General features: G+C 37.4%; 1 protein-coding gene across 1 annotated transcript in view; it reads right to left on the reverse strand.

Moving 5' to 3' along the window:
- sgk1 (serum/glucocorticoid regulated kinase 1) overlaps positions 1-18,285 on the reverse strand; it is a 115,282-nt gene extending 96,997 nt beyond the window's left edge. The window contains exons 1-2 of the mRNA XM_036976412.1: positions 17,811-18,285; positions 17,040-17,263 (exon numbers count right to left, since the gene is read on the reverse strand). Coding sequence (XP_036832307.1) covers positions 17,040-17,207 — 168 coding nt within the window. The 5' untranslated portion in view covers positions 17,208-17,263; positions 17,811-18,285. The remainder of the gene's footprint in view (positions 1-17,039; positions 17,264-17,810) is intronic.
- Between the last annotated feature and the right edge of the window lie 416 nt (positions 18,286-18,701).

The raw sequence follows: 18,701 nt of genomic DNA on the forward strand, positions 1-18,701 counted from the left end.
TCTCTCTCTCTCCCTCTCTCCCTCTCTCTCTCCCTCTCTCCCTCTCTCTCTTTCTACTTCTCTCCCTCTCTCTCTCTACATCTCTCCCTCTCTCTCTACATCTCTCCCTCTCCCTCTCCATCTCTCCCTCTTTCTCTCTACTTCTCTCTCTCTCTCTACATCTCTCCATCTCCCTTTCTCTCCCTCTCCCTTTCTCTCCCTCACCTCTCTCCCTCTCTCCATCCCCTATTCACCTCTTAGCCACAGAAACAATAGATCTGTCTCTAACGTGTCATTCCTCTCTCCTCCCTATTGGAGGAAGGTGCTGTCAGGGGGTATATTCTCTATCTCCGACTGAGTGAGATGTCACGTGTAAAAGGGATTGGGGCTCTCTTAATAATATCCTCTCTAGGGTACGTGGGACACTAAAGGGGTTGGGGCTCTCTTAATAATAACCTCTCTAGGGTACGTGGGACACTAAAGGGATTGGGGCTCTCTTAATAATATCCTCTCTAGGGTACGTGGGACACTAAAGGGGTTGGGGCTCTCTTAATAATATCCTCTCTAGGGTACGTGGGACACTAAAGGGATTGGGGCTCTCTTAATAATATCCTCTCTAGGGTACGTGGGACGCTAAAGGGGTTGGGGCTCTCTTAATAATATCCTCTCTAGGGTACACTAAAGGGATTGGGGCTCTCTTAATAATATCCTCTCTAGGGTACGTGGGACACTAAAGGGATTGGGGCTCTCTTAATAATATCCTCTCTAGGGTACACTAAAGGGGTTGGGGCTCTCTTAATAATATCCTCTCTAGGGTACGTGGGACACTAAAGGGGTTGGGGCTCTCTTAACAATATCCTCTCTAGGGTACGTGGGACGCTAACGTCCCACCTGACCGACAGCCAGTGAAAGTGCAGGGCGCCAAATTCAAACAACAGAAATCTCATAATTAAAATTCCTCAAACATTGTTATGTTTTGCCTCCAAAACATCCGGTGAAAGTGCAGAGAGCCACATCAATTTACACAAATACTGATCATAAATGTTGATAAAAATACAACTGTTATGCATGAAATTATAGACATACTTCTCCTTAATGCAACCGCGGTGTGAGATTTCAAAAAAGATTTATGAAAAAAGCAGACCATGCAATAATCTGAGTACAGCGCCCAGAGACAAACACAAGCCATACAGATACCCGCCATGTTATGGAGTCAACAGAAGTCAGATATAGCGTTATAAATATTAACTTACCTTTGATGATCTTCATCAGAATGCACTCCCAGGAATCCCAGTTCCACAATAAATGTTTGTATTGTTCGGTAATGTCCATCATTTATGTCTAAATACTTCCTTTTTGTTCGCACATTTAGTACAGTAATCCAACTAGGTCCAGACAAAGTCAAAAAAAGTTATATTACAATTCGTAGAAACATGTCAAACGTATATAATCAATCTCTAGGATGTTTTTATCATAAATCTTCAATAATGTTTCAACCGGAGAATTCCTTTGTCTTTAGGAATGAAAGGGAATGGAGCTAACGCTCACGGGCGTGCGCCTGACTGAGCATATGGCCTTCTGGCAGACGCATAACTCAATCAGCTCTCATTCTCTCCCACTTCACAGTAGAAGCCTGAAACAAGGTTCTAAAGACTGTTGACATCTAGTGGAATCCTTAGGAAGTGCAGTATGACCCCATAGACACTGTATATTGGGATAGGCTAAGACTTGAAAACCTACAAACCTCAGATTTCTCACTTACTGATTGGATTTTTTTCTCAGTTTCTTGCCTGCCATATGAGTTCTGTTATACTCACAGACATCACAGTTTTAGAAACTATGTGTGTGTGTGTGTGTGTGTGTGTGTGTGTGTGTGTGTGTGTGTGTGTGTGTGTGTGTGTGTGTGTGTGTGTGTGTGTGTGTGTGTGTGTGAAAGAGAGAGAAAGAGAGAGAGAGAAAGAGAGAGAACTAGAGCACCAAATAATGCATGCAAAGCAGAATTAGGCCGATACCCGCTAATTATCAAAATCCAGACAGGAGCCGTTAAATTCTACAACCACCTAAAAGGAAGCGATTCCCAAACCTTCCATAACAAAGCCATCACCTACAGAGAGATGAACCTGGAGAAGAGTCCCCTAAGCAAACTGGTCCTGGGGCTCTGATCACAAACACAAACAGACCCCACAGAGCCCCAGGACAGCAACACAATTAGACCCAACCAAATCATGAGAAAACAAAAAGATAATTACTTGACACATTGGAAAGAATTAACAAAAAACAGAGCAAATTAGGAAAGGAAAGCTTTGACTATGTTCAGACTCAGTGAGCATAGCCTTGCTATTGAGAAAGGCCGACATAGACAGACCTGACTCTCAAGAGAAGACAGGCTATGTGCTCACTGCCCACAAAATGAGGTGGAAACTGAGCTGCACTTCCTAACTTCCTGCCAAATGTATGACCATATTAGAGAGACATATTTCCCTCAGATTACACAGATCCACAAAGAATTCAAAAACAAACCCAATTTTGATAAACTCCCATATCTACTGGGTGAAATACCACAGTGTGCCATCACAGCAGCAAGATTTGTGACCTGTTGCCACAAGAAAAGGGCAACCAGTGAAGAACAAACACCATTGTCAATACAACCCATATTTATGTTAATTTATTTTCCCTTTTGTACTTTAACTATTTGCACATCGTTACAACTCTGTATAAAGACATAATATGACATTTGGAATGTTCCTCTGAAACTTCTCTGAAAGTGTCATGTTTACTGTTAATTTTTCATTGTTTATTTCACATTAATTTATTATCTATTTCACTTGTATCCGACAAAGTCCTTTGAATTTAATTGAGAATTGACCAGCAACAGTGTGTGAAAACCTTGTGAAGACTTACAGAAAACATTTGACCTCTGTCAATGCCAACAAAGGGTATATAACAAAGTATTGAGATAAACTTTTGTTATTGACCAAATACTTATTTTCCACCATAATTTGCAAATAAATAAATAAAAAATCCTTCAATGTGATTTTCTGGATTTTTTTCTCTCATTTTGTCTGTCATAGTTGAAGTGTACCTATGATGAAAAGTACAGGCCTCTCTCATCTTTTTAAGTGGGAGAACTTGCACAATTGGTGGCTGAGTAAATACTTTTTTGCCCCACTGTATACAGTGCGTTTGGAAAGTTTTCAGACCCCTTGACTTTTTCCACATTTTGTTTGTTTACAGATTTATTCTAAAACTGATTAAATTGTACGTATAATTGTACGTATTAATTAACATAATTAATAATTAATAAATAAATTGTTGTCTTATTGTTGTACCTTATCAATCTACACACAATATATGTATAATTAATTAATATAATTAATATTGACAAAGGCAAAAACTGGTTTTTAGATTTTTTTTCTATTTCTTCTCTAATCTAATAAAATAAAGCGCTGAAATATCACATTTACAGAAGTATTCAGACCCTTTACTCAGTACTTTGTTGAAGCACCTTTGGCAGTAACTACAGCCTCGTGTCTTCTTGGGTATGATGCTAACCTGTTGTATAAGATACTCTCCAAAATTAAAATAGTCCAGGAATTTATTCACTGTACATATTCTAGTATTACTTTATCAAAAGCCTTTTCAAAAATATGCAATGAATACCAGGCCTGGTTTTCCAGATGTTTCATAGTATATTCTATTGTTTCCAGTACTTGTTATAATATTATCTCCAATGTATCGTCCATGTAAAAAAAAACTTTCTGATCAGGATGAAAAATATCCAACAATAACTTTTTTTAAAAATTCTATGTGCAATACATAATGCTATAATTTTTTGCATCACAACATTGAAGTGTAAAGGGCCTCCAGTTTTTTAGGTAGACTGGATCAATGAATACCGGGCCTGTTTTGTTAGGTAGACTGGATCAATGAATACCAGGCCTGTTATTTTAGGTAGACTGGATCAATGAATACCAGGCCTGTTTTTTTAGGTAGACTGGATCAATGAATACCAGGCCTGTTTTTTTAGGTAGACTGGATCAATGAATACCAGGCCTGTTTTTTTAGGTAGACTGGATCAATGAATACCAGGCCTGTTTTTTTAGGTAGACTGGATCAATGAATACCAGGCCTGTTTTTTTAGGTAGACTGGATCAATGAATACCAGGCCTTTTTTTTAGGTAGACTGGATCAATGAATACCAGGCCTGTTATTTTAGGTAGACTGGATCAATGAATACCAGGCCTGTTTTTTTAGGTAGACTGGATCAATGAATACCAGGCCTGTTATTTTAGGTAGACTGGATCAATGAATACCAGGCCTGTTTTTTTAGGTAGACTGGATCAATGAATACCAGGCCTGTTTTTTTAGGTAGACTGGATCAATGAATACCAGGCCTGTTATTTTAGGTAGACTGGATCAATGAATACCAGGCCTGTTATTTTAGGTAGACTGGATCAATGAATACCAGGCCTTTTTTTTTAGGTAGACTGGATCAATGAATACCAGGCCTGTTTTTTTAGGTAGACTGGATCAATGAATACCAGGCCTGTTATTTTAGGTAGACTGGATCAATGAATACCAGGCCTTTTTTTTTAGGTAGACTGGATCAATGAATACCAGGCCTGTTTTTTTAGGTAGACTGGATCAATGAATACCAGGCCTTTTTTTTTAGGTAGACTGGATCAATGAATACCAGGCCTGTTATTTTAGGTAGACTGGATCAATGAATACCAGGCCTGTTTTTTTAGGTAGACTGGATCAATGAATACCAGGCCTGTTATTTTAGGTAGACTGGATCAATGAATACCAGGCCTGTTTTTTTAGGTAGACTGGATCAATGAATACCAGGCCTGTTTTTTTAGGTAGACTGGATCAATGAATACCAGGCCTGTTATTTTAGGTAGACTGGATCAATGAATACCAGGCCTGTTATTTTAGGTAGACTGGATCAATGAATACCAGGCCTTTTTTTTTAGGTAGACTGGATCAATGAATACCAGGCCTGTTTTTTTAGGTAGACTGGATCAATGAATACCAGGCCTGTTATTTTAGGTAGACTGGATCAATGAATACCAGGCCTGTTTTTTTTAGGTAGACTGGATCAATGAATACCAGGCCTGTTTTTTTAGGTAGACTGGATCAATGAATACCAGGCCTGTTTTTTTAGGTAGACTGGATCAATGAATACCAGGCCTGTTTTTTTAGGTAGACTGGATCAATGAATTCCAGGCCTGTTTTTTTAGGTAGACTGGATCAATGAATACCAGGCCTGTTTTTTTAGGTAGACTGGATCAATGAATACCAGGCCTGTTTTTTTAGGTAGACTGGATCAATGAATACCAGGCCTGTTATTTTAGGTAGACTGGATCAATGAATACCAGGCCTGTTTTTTTTAGGTAGACTGGATCAATGAATACCAGGCCTGTTATTTTAGGTAGACTGGATCAATGAATACCAGGCCTGTTTTTTTAGGTAGACTGGATCAATGAATACCAGGCCTGTTTTTTTAGGTAGACTGGATCAATGAATACCAGGCCTGTTTTTTTAGGTAGACTGGATCAATGAATACCAGGCCTGTTTTTTTAGGTAGACTGGATCAATGAATACCAGGCCTGTTATTTTAGGTAGACTGGATCAATGAATACCAGGCCTGTTTTTTTTAGGTAGACTGGATCAATGAATACCAGGCCTGTTTTTTTAGGTAGACTGGATCTGTATACTGTATTTACCACATGGGTTCTGTTTCAGTAATAGTGAAATCAGACCTTCTTGTTGAGTACCTGATAGTTTACCCTTCTCATAGTAGTTGTTAAAACATGCTAATACTGGATCTTTGAATAGATTTTTAAGGTTTCATTTACAGTACCTTCAACTGGAATGCCATCCATCCCGGGAGTTTTAAAACTTGAATATCAGCAAGAAGTTACTCCTCTGCAATTTGACACAAGTCTTTCTGTACAGATGTTGATTATTAGGGAAAAAAAATCCCTTACAGTTAACTTCAGTTAGTGGAAACGGAGGAGACTGAAAAGAAAGCATGTTTATTTTGCTTCCTCTTCCAACCGATCATAGACGACTCCGTCATTTACTGCCCCCCTTCAAGCGCCCAGACAAAACCGATCATAGACGACTCCGTCATTTACTGCCCCCCCTTCAAGCGCCCAGACAAAACCGATCATAGACGACTCCGTCATTTACTGACCCCCCTTCAAGCGCCCAGACAAAACCGCTATCGGCCCTATGAGAGGAGCGTCCTCTTTTGGAATAAGCCACATAACAAAAGATAACAAAACAAATGGAAAATACTAATAATTAAAAATAACTCATTATATCAAGAGTGATAGTAATAATCATACAAATAGTAGCCAATGAAATAATAATAAATCCCACCAATCGTCTAACAGTATTTTACCAACAAATACCTTTATCCATATGACGGATACTACAATAGTAGCACTATGATATGCTGAGTAGTTCTCAGTCAGCACTATGTTGGAATCATATTAAATATTATCTAAACATCTCCTCTCCTCTCTCCTCTTTACTGTAAAGCAAGTCATCTGGTCTTCAGGCTGGTTTATAAATGAATCAGGCCTTCTCCTCTCTCCTCTTTACTGTAAAGCTAGTCATCTGGTCTTCATGCTGGTTTATAAATGAATCAGGCTTTCTCCTCTCTCCTCTTTACTGTAAAGCTAGTCATCTGGTCTTCAGGCTGGTTTATAAATGAATCATGCCTTCTCCTCTCTCCTCTTTACTGTAAAGCTAGTTATCTGGTCTTCAGGCTGGTTTATAAATGAATCATGCCTTCTCCTCTCTCCTCTTTACTGTAAAGCTAGTCATCTGGTCTTCAGGCTGGTTTATAAATGAATCATGCCTTCTCCTCTCTCCTCTTTACTGTAAAGCAAGTCATCTGGTCTTCAGGCTGGTTTATAAATGAATCAGGCCTTCTGCTCTCTCCTCTTTACTGTAAAGCAAGTCATCTGGTCTTCAGGCTGGTTTATAAATGAATCAGGCCTTCTCCTCTCTCCTCTTTACTGTAAAGCAAGTCATCTGGTCTTCAGGCTGGTTTATAAATGAATCCTGCCTTCTCCTCTATTCTTTACTGTAAAGCTAGTCATCTGGTCTTCAGGCTGGGTTATAAATGAATCATGCCTTTTCCTCTATTCTTTACTGTAAAGCTAGTCATCTGGTCTTCAGGCTGGTTTAGAAATTAATCATGCCTTCTCCTCTCTTCTTTACTGTAAAGCTAGTCATCTGGTCTTCAGGCTGGTTTATAAATTAATCATGCCTTCTCCTCTCTCCTCTTTACTGTAAAGCAAGTCATCTGGTCTTCAGGCTGGTTTATAAATGAATCAGGCCTTCTCCTCTCTCCTCTTTACTGTAAAGCTAGTCATCTGGTCTTCAGGCTGGTTTATAAATGAATCCTGCCTTCTCCTCTATTCTTTACTGTAAAGCTAGTCATCTGGTCTTCAGGCTGGTTTATAAATGAATCATGCCTTCTCCTCTCTCCTCTTTACTGTAAAGCTAGTCATCTGGTCTTCAGGCTGGTTTATAAATGAATCATGCCTTCTCCTCTCTTCTTTACTGTAAAGCAAGTCATCTGGTCATACACAAACACACACACACACACACACACACACACACACACACACACACACACACACACACACACACACACACACAGGAAGTTCCATGCTTGGATATTAGTAAACAGAGGCTGGTGTGATGGAGCTCCCATCATTCCATCATCTGTTCCATCATTACATCATCTGTTCTATCATTACATAATCTATTCCATCATCTGTTCTATCATTACATCATCTGTTCCATCATTACATCATCTGTTCTATCATTACATAATCTATTCCATCATCTGTTCTATCATTACATCATCTGTTCCATCATTACATCATCTGTTCTATCATTACATAATCTATTCCATCATCTGTTCCATCATTACATCATCTATTCCATCATTACATCATCTATTCCATCATTACATAATCTATTCCATCATTACATCATCTGTTCCATCATCTGTTCTATCATTACATAATCTATTCCATCATTACATCATCTATTCCATCATTACATAATCTATTCTATCATTACATAATCTATTCCATCATTACATCATCTGTTCTATCATCTATTCCATCATTACATCATCTGTTCTATCATTACATCATCTATTCCATCATTACATCATCTATTCCATCATTACATCATCTGTTCCATCATCTGTTCCATCATTACATCATCTGTTCCATCATCTATTCCATCATTACATCATCTGTTCTATCATTACATCATCTATTCCATCATTACATCATCTATTCCATCATTACATCATCTGTTCCATCATCTGTTCCATCATTACATCATCTGTTCCATCATCTATTCCATCATTACATCATCTGTTCTATCATTACATCATCTATTCCATCATTCCATCATCTGTTCTATCGTTACATCATATGTTCTATCATTACATCATCTGTTCCATCATTACATCATCTGTTCCATCATTACATCATCTGTTCTATCATTACATCATCTGTTCCATCATTACATCATCTGTTCTATCATTACATCATCTGTTCCATCATCTGTTCCATCATCTGTTCCATCATCTGTTCCATCATTACATCATCTGTTCCATCATCTGTTCCATCATTACATCATCTGTTCTATCATTACATCATCTGTTCCATCATTACATCATCTGTTCTATCATTACATCATCTATTCCATCATCTGTTCCATCATTACATCATCTGTTCTATCATTACATCATCTATTCCATCATCTGTTCCATCATTACATCATCTGTTCCATCATCTGTTCTATCATTACATCATCTGTTCTATCATTACATCATCTATTCCATCATCTGTTCCATCATTACATCATCTGTTCCATCATCTGTTCTATCATTACATCATCTGTTCTATCATTACATCATCTATTCCATCATCTGTTCCATCATTACATCATCTGTTCCATCATCTGTTCTATCATTACATCATCTGTTCTATCATTACATCATTTGTTCTATCATTACATCATCTGTTCCATCATTACATCATTTGTTCTATCATTACATCATCTGTTCCATCATTACATCATTTGTTCTATCATTACATCATCTGTTCCATCATTACATCATCTGTTCCATCATCTGTTCTATCATTACATCATCTGTTCTATCATTACATCATCTATTCCATCATCTGTTCCATCATTACATCATCTGTTCCATCATCTGTTCTATCATTACATCATCTGTTCTATCATTACATCATTTGTTCTATCATTACATCATCTGTTCCATCATTACATCATTTGTTCTATCATTACATCATCTGTTCTATCATTACATCATCTGTTCCATCATTACATCATCTGTTCTATCATCTGTTCCATCATTACATCACCTATTCCATCATTACATCATCTGTTCTATCATCTGTTCTATCATTACATCATCTATTCCATCATCTGTTCCATCATTACATCATCTGTTCCATCATCTGTTCTATCATTACATCATCTGTTCTATCATTACATCATCTATTCTATCATTACATCATCTGTTCTATCATTACATCATCTGTTCCATCATTACATCATTTGTTCTATCATTACATCATCTGTTCCATCATTACATCATTTGTTCTATCATTACATCATCTGTTCTATCATTACATCATCTGTTCTATCATTACATCATCTGTTCCATCATTACATCATCTATTCCATCATCTGTTCCATCATTACATCATCTGTTCCATCATCTGTTCTATCATTACATCATTTGTTCTATCATTACATCATCTGTTCCATCATTACATCATTTGTTCTATCATTACATCATTTGTTCTATCATTACATCATCTGTTCCATCATTACATCATTTGTTCTATCATTACATCATCTGTTCTATCATTACATCATCTGTTCTATCATTACATCATCTATTCCATCATTACATCATCTGTTCTATCATCTGTTCCATCATTACATCATCTGTTCCATCATTACATCATCTGTTCTATCATATGTTCCATCATTACATCACCTATTCCATCATTACATCATCTGTTCTATCATCTGTTCTATCATTACATCATCTGTTCCATCATCTGTTCCATCATTACATCACCTATTCCATCATTACATCATCTATTCCATCATTCCATCATCTATTCCATCATTCCGTCATCTATTCCATCATTACATCATCTATTCCATCATTCCATCAGCTGTTCTATCATTACATAATCTGTTCCATCATTACATAATCTATTCCATCATTACATAATCTATTCCATCATTACATCATCTGTTCTATCATCTATTCCATCATTACATCATCTATTCCATCATTACATCATCTGTTCTATCATTACATCATCTATTCCATCATTACATCATCTATTCCATCATTACATCATCTATTCCATCATTACATCATCTGTTCCATCATCTGTTCCATCATTACATAATTTGTTCTATCATTACATCATCTGTTCTATCATTACATCATCTGTTCCATCATTACATCATCTGTTCTATCATTACATCATTTGTTCTATCATTACATCATCTGTTCTATCAGTACATCATCTATTCCATCATCTGTTCCATCATTACATCATCTGTTCCATCATCTGTTCCATCATTACATCATTTGTTCTATCATTACATCATCTGTTCCATCATTACATCATTTGTTCTATCATTACATCATCTGTTCTATCATTACATCATCTGTTCCATCATTACATCATCTGTTCTATCATTACATCATTTGTTCTATCATTACATCATCTGTTCTATCAGTACATCATCTATTCCATCATCTGTTCCATCATTACATCATCTGTTCCATCATCTGTTCCATCATTACATCATTTGTTCTATCATTACATCATCTGTTCCATCATTACATCATCTGTTCTATCATTCCATCATCTGTTATATCAGTACATCATCTATTCCATCATCTGTTCCATCATTACATCATCTGTTCCATCATCTGTTCCATCATTACATCATTTGTTCTATCATTACATCATCTGTTCCATCATTACATCATCTGTTCTATCATTCCATCATCTATTCCATCATTCCATCATCTGTTCTATCATTACATCATATGTTCTATCATTACATCATCTGTTCTATCATTACATAATCTATTCCATCATTACATCATCTATTCCATCATTACATCATCTATTCCATCATTACATCATCTATTCCATCATTACATCATCTGTTCCATCATTACATCATCTGTTCTATCATTACATCATCTATTCTATCATTACATCATCTGTTCTATCATTACATCATCTGTTCTATCATTACATCATCTGTTCTATCATTACATCATCTGTTCCATCATTCCATCATCTATTCCATCATTACATCATCTGTTCCATCATTACATCATCTGTTCTATCATTACATCATCTATTCTATCATTACATCATCTATTCCATCATCTGTTCCATCATCTGTTCTATCATTACATCATCTGTTCCATCATTCCATCATCTATTCCATCATTACATCATCTGTTCTATCATTCCATCATCTGTTCTATCATTACATCATCTATTCTATCATTACATCATCTGTTCTATCATTACATCATCTGTTCTATCATTACATCATCTGTTCTATCATTACATCATCTGTTCCATCATTCCATCATCTATTCCATCATTACATCATCTGTTCCATCATTACATCATCTATTCTATCATTACATCATCTATTCCATCATCTGTTCCATCATCTGTTCCATCATTCCATCATCTGTTCTATCATTACATCATCTATTCTATCATTACATCATCTATTCCATCATTACATCATCTGTTCCATCATTACATCATCTGTTCTATCATTACATCATCTATTCTATCATTACATCATCTGTTCTATCATTACATCATCTGTTCTATCATTACATCATCTGTTCTATCATTACATCATCTGTTCCATCATTCCATCATCTATTCCATCATTACATCATCTGTTCCATCATTACATCATCTGTTCTATCATTACATCATCTATTCTATCATTACATCATCTATTCCATCATCTGTTCCATCATCTGTTCCATCATTCCATCATCTATTCTATCATTACATCATCTATTCTATCATTACATCATCTATTCCATCATCTGTTCCATCATCTGTTCCATCATTCCATCATCTGTTCTATCATTACATCATCTATTCCATCATCTGTTCCATCATCTGTTCCATCATTCCATCATCTGTTCCATCATCTATTCCATCATTCCATCATCTGTTCCATCATTCCATCATCTGTTCCATCATTACATCATCTATTCCATCATTACATCATCTGTTCCATCATTACATCATCTGTTCTATCATTACATCATCTATTCTATCATTACATCATCTGTTCTATCATTCCATCATCTGTTCTATCATTACATCATCTGTTCCATCATTACATCATCTGTTCCATCATTACATAATCTATTCCATCATTACATCATCTATTCCATCATTACATCATCTGTTCCATCATCTGTTCTATCATTACATCATCTGTTCCATCATCTGTTCCATCATTACATCATCTATTCCATCATCTGTTCCATCATCTGTTCCATCATTCCATCATCTGTTCCATCATTACATCATCTGTTCCATCATTACATAATCTATTCCATCATTACATCATCTATTCCATCATTACGTCATCTGTTCCATCATTCCATCATCTGTTCCATCATCTGTTCCATCATTACATCATTTGTTCTATCATTACATCATCTGTTCTATCATTACATCATCTGTTCCATCATTCCATCATCTGTTCCATCATCTGTTCCATCATTACATCATTTGTTCTATCATTACATCATCTGTTCCATCATTCCATCATCTGTTCCATCATCTGTTCCATCATTCCATCATCTGTTCCATCATCTGTTCCATCATTCCATCATCTGTTCCATCATCTGTTCCATCATTCCATCATCTGTTCCATCATCTGTTCCATCATTACATCATTTGTTCTATCATTACATCATCTGTTCTATCATTACATCATTTGTTCTATCATTACATCATCTGTTCTATCATTACATCATCTGTTCTATCATTACATCATCTGTTCCATCATTCCATCATCTGTTCCATCATCTGTTCCATCATTACATCATCTGTTCTATCATTACATCATCTGTTCTATCATTACATCATCTGTTCTATCATTACATCATCTGTTCTATCATTACATCATCTGTTCTATCATTACATCATCTGTTCTATCATTACATCATCTGTTCTATCATTACATCATCTGTTCTATCATTACATCATCTGTTCCATCATTACATTATCTATTCCATCATTACATCATCTGTTCTATCATTACATCATCTATTCTATCATTACATCATCTGTTCTATCATTCCATCATCTGTTCCATCATTCCATCATCTGTTCCATCATCTGTTCTATCATTACATCATCTGTTCCATCATTCCATCATCTGTTCCATCATCTGTTCTATCATTACATCATCTGTTCCATCATTACATTATCTGTTCTATCATTACATCATCTGTTCTATCATTACATCATCTATTCTATCATTACATCATCTGTTCCATCATTCCATCATCTGTTCCATCATTACATAATCTATTCCATCATTACATCATCTATTCCATCATTACATCATCTGTTCCATCATCTGTTCTATCATTACATCATCTGTTCCATCATCTGTTCTATCATTACATCATCTGTTCCATCATCTGTTCTATCAGTACATCATCTGTTCCATCATCTGTTCCATCATTACATCATCTATTCCATCATTACATCATCTATTCCATCATTACATCATCTATTCCATCATTCCATCATCTGTTCCATCATCTGTTCCATCATTACATCATCTGTTCTATCATTACATCATCTATTCCATCATTACATCATCTATTCCATCATTACATCATCTGTTCTATCATCTGTTCCATCATTACATAATCTATTCCATCATTACATCATCTGTTCTATCATTACATCATCTGTTCCATCATTACATCATCTGTTCTATCATCTGTTCCATCATTACATAATCTATTCCATCATTACATCATCTGTTCTATCATTACATCATCTGTTCTATCATTACATCATCTGTTCCATCATTACATCATCTGTTCTATCATCTGTTCCATCATTACATCATCTGTTCCATCATCTATTCCATCATTACATCATCTGTTCTATCATTACATCATCTATTCCATCATTACATCATCTGTTCCATCATTACATAATCTATTCTATCATTACATCATCTGTTCCATCATTACATCATCTGTTCCATCATTACATAATCTATTCTATCATTACATCATCTATTCCATCATTACATCATCTGTTCCATCATTCCATCATCTGTTCCATCATCTGTTCCATCATTACATCATTTGTTCTATCATTACATCATCTGTTCTATCATTACATCATCTGTTCCATCATTACATCATCTGTTCCATCATTCCATCATCTGTTCCATCATCTGTTCCATCATTACATCATTTGTTCTATCATTACATCATCTGTTCTATCATTACATCATCTGTTCCATCATTCCATCATCTGTTCCATCATCTGTTCCATCATTACATCATCTGTTCTATCATTACATCATCTGTTCTATCATCTGTTCCATCATTCCATCATCTGTTCTATCATTACATCATCTATTCCATCATTACATAATCTGTTCCATCATTCCATCATCTGTTCCATCATTACATCATCTGTTCCATCATTACATCATCTGTTCTATCATTACATCATCTATTCCATCATTACATCATCTGTTCCATCATTCCATCATCTGTTCCATCATTCCATCATCTGTTCCATCATTACATCATCTGTTCTATCATTACATCATCTGTTCTATCATTACATCATCTATTCCATCATTACATCATCTGTTCCATCATTCCATCATCTGTTCCATCATTACATCATCTGTTCCATCATTACATCATCTGTTCTATCATTACATCATCTATTCCATCATTACATCATCTGTTCCATCATTCCATCATCTGTTCTATCATTACATCATCTGTTCTATCATTACATCATCTGTTCTATCATCTGTTCCATCATTACATCATTTGTTCTATCATTACATCATCTGTTCCATCATTCCATCATCTGTTCTATCATCTGTTCCATCATTACATCATTTGTTCTATCATTACATCATCTGTTATATCATTACATCATCTGTTCCATCATTCCATCATCTGTTCCATCATTACATCATCTGTTCTATCATTACATCATCTATTCCATCATTACATCATCTGTTCTATCATTACATCATCTGTTCCATCATTACATCATCTGTTCCATCATTCCATCATCTGTTCTATCATCTGTTCCATCATTACATCATTTGTTCTATCATTACATCATCTGTTCCATCATTCCATCATCTGTTCTATCATCTGTTCCATCATTACATCATTTGTTCTATCATTACATCATCTGTTATATCATTACATCATCTGTTCCATCATTACATCATCTGTTCTATCATTACATCATCTGTTCTATCATGACATCATCTATTCCATCATTACATCATCTGTTCTATCATTACATCATCTGTTCTATCATTACATCATCTATTCCATCATTACATCATCTGTTCTATCATTACATCATCTGTTCTATCATGACATCATCTATTCCATCATTACATCATCTGTTCTATCATTACATCATCTGTTCTATCATTACATCATCTATTCCATCATTACATCATCTGTTCTATCATTACATCATCTGTTCTATCATGACATCATCTATTCCATCATTCCATCATCTGTTCTATCATTACATCATCTATTCCATCATTACATCATCTGTTCTACCATTACATCATCTGTTCTACCATTACATCATCTGTTCTATCATTACATCATCTGTTCTATCATTACATAATCAGTTCTATCATTACGTAATCTGTTCTATCATTACCTCATCTGTTCCCTCATTACATCATCTGTTCCATCATCTGTTCCATCATTACATCATCTGTTCCATCATCTGTTCTATCCTTTGTTCTATCATTACATCATCTATTCCATCATCTGTTCCATCATTACATCATCTGTTCCATCATCTGTTCTATCCTTTGTTCTATCATTACATCATCTGTTCCAAAGGCTTCCCTCTGGCCGGCCAGGGACTGGGAGACTAGTAACGATAGAGGGAAAGATGAACTGAGCAAAGTACAAAGATCCTTGATAATAACCTTCTCCAGAGCGCTCAGGACCTCAAACTGGGGCAAAGGTTCACCTTCCAGCAGGACAACGACACTAAGAACACAGCCAAGACAATGCAGGAGTGGCTTCGGGACAAGTCTCTGAATGTCCTTTAGTGGCCCAGCCAGAACCTGGACTTGAACCCAATCAAACATCTCTGGAGAGACCTGAAAATAGCTGTGCAGCGACGCTCCCTATCCAACCTGACAGAGCTTGAGAGGATCTGCAGAGAAGAATGGGAGAAACTCCCCAAATAGAGGTGTGCAAAGCTTGCAGCATCACACCCAAGAAGACTGGAGGTTGTAATCGTTGCCAAAGGTGCTTCAACAAAGTACTGAGTAAAGGGTCTGAATACTTATTTAAACGTGATATTTCATTTTTTTAATTTTATAAATCTGGAAAAATTTCTAAAAACCTGTTTTTGCTTTGACACTATGGGGTATTGTGTGTAGAATGATGAGGGGTGAAAAAACGATTTAATCAATTTTAGAATAAGGCTGTAACGTGGAAAAAGTCAAGGGGTCTGAATACTTTCCGAATGCTCTGTACCTTTTCCGCATATGTCACATAACTCCACCATTTATATTCGTAATATTTGTTTTATCTTTTCTGGAAGATTAAAATGAAATGCTATTTCATTGTCTCGTACTTCCACAATTACATCCTCTGCATTGTTGGAGCTCACCTTTCTCTTCACAAACTGAAAAGCAGAACACTTCTTGAAGGAGAATGCATTCTTCTCTCCTCCTCCTCGTCCTTCTCCTCCTCCTCCTCGTCCTCCTCCTCCTCTTACTTCTTCTTCTCCTCCTCCTTTTCCTCCTCCTCCTCCTCCTCCTCCGTTCAGCAGCTTCATGTTGGCCAGTGGTAGAACACTAGCCTCGGTAGAGCCCAGAGTGATGGATTGACAGGCTGAGAGAGAGAGAGAGAGAGAGAGAGAGAGAGAGAGAGAGAGAGAGAGAGAGAAAAAAAGAGAGGGAGAGTAATGAGGGAGGAGTGAGAGGAGTCTGAGAGAAACAGGAGGGATTCAGAGATAAAGCGAATGAAAAAAATAGATGGTAATAGTGAGAGGGTAAAGGAGAGATTGGTAAGGAGAGAGAGAGAGAGAGAGCGAGAGAGAGAAAGGGGGGAGGGAGAATAGAGAGGTGGGGAAGGAGGACAGAGAAAGAGAGAGGAGGAGAGGGATAATAGATAGAGAGAAAGGGAGAATAGAGAGAGTGAGAGACAGAGAGATAGCAGACTAGCCTTCTGTAGACCCTGTCCCTGGTTGAGACAGGAGTGAGGTGTTCCTTGCTGATGCGACTGCAGAGACAGCGTGATTGAGACGAAGATTGGATTGCTCATTGCCTGTCCATGCTCATGCTTCAGTCTTTGTTTACATTCCGGTACGAGCATGTATGTTCTTCTATGTGTGCATTAGTCTGCGTGCGTGCGTGCGTGCGTGCGTATTCTGTCTTACCTCTTGCTATCCTGGTCCCAGCTCTGCTGTTATGGTCCCTGATCTGCTGGTCCCAGAACTGCTGTTATGGTCCCTGATCTGTTGGTCCCAGCTCTGCTGTTATGGTCCCTGATCTGCTGGTCCCAGAACTGCTGTTATGGTCCCTGATCTGCTGGTCCCAGAACTGCTGTTATGGTCCCTGTGCATCTGCTGGTCCCAGAACTGCTGTTATGGTCCCTGTGCATCTGCTCTGCTAGCTATGGTTTTGTTGCTTTGTTGTTTCTGTTGCAGGCTGAACGAGAGAGAGAGAGAGAGATGTGCTGTTGATGCTGGGTTCATCCGTACACACTCCAGCTGCAGACAGAGACCAGCGCAAGGCGAGAGCTACTTTATCAATGAAAGCTCTACAGTGAACAACATGCTCCTTCCCTCTCTCCATCTCTCCCTCTCTCTCCTTCATTCCCTCCCTCTCTATCCTCACTCTCCCTCATCACCCCTCCCCTCTATAATTTTTATGCTGCAGTTGATGCTCTATCCCTCTCTCTCCCACTCTGCTTCTCTCTCTCCTCTCTCCCCCTCTCTCCTCTTTCTCACGGCTCTTCTCTCTCCCCTTCTATCCCTGCTCTCCTCTCTCTCCCCCTCTCCTCTCTCTCCCCCCCTCTCTCCTCTCTCCTCTTTCTCACCGCTCTTCTCTCTATCCCTCTATCCCTGCTCTCCTCTCTCTCCACCTCTCCTCTCTCTCCTCTCTCCCCTCTCTCCTCTCTCTCCCCCTCTCCTCTCTCTCCCTCTCTCCTCTTTCTAACCGCTCTTCTCTCTCCCCCTCTCTCCTCTCTCCCCCTCTCCTCTCTCCCCCTCTCTCCTCTCTCCCCCTCTCTCCTCTTTCTCACCTCTCCTCTCTCTCCACCTCTCTCC

Source organism: Oncorhynchus mykiss, chromosome 4 (genome assembly GCF_013265735.2).
Source record: "Oncorhynchus mykiss isolate Arlee chromosome 4, USDA_OmykA_1.1, whole genome shotgun sequence".
NCBI lineage: Eukaryota > Metazoa > Chordata > Actinopteri > Salmoniformes > Salmonidae > Oncorhynchus > Oncorhynchus mykiss.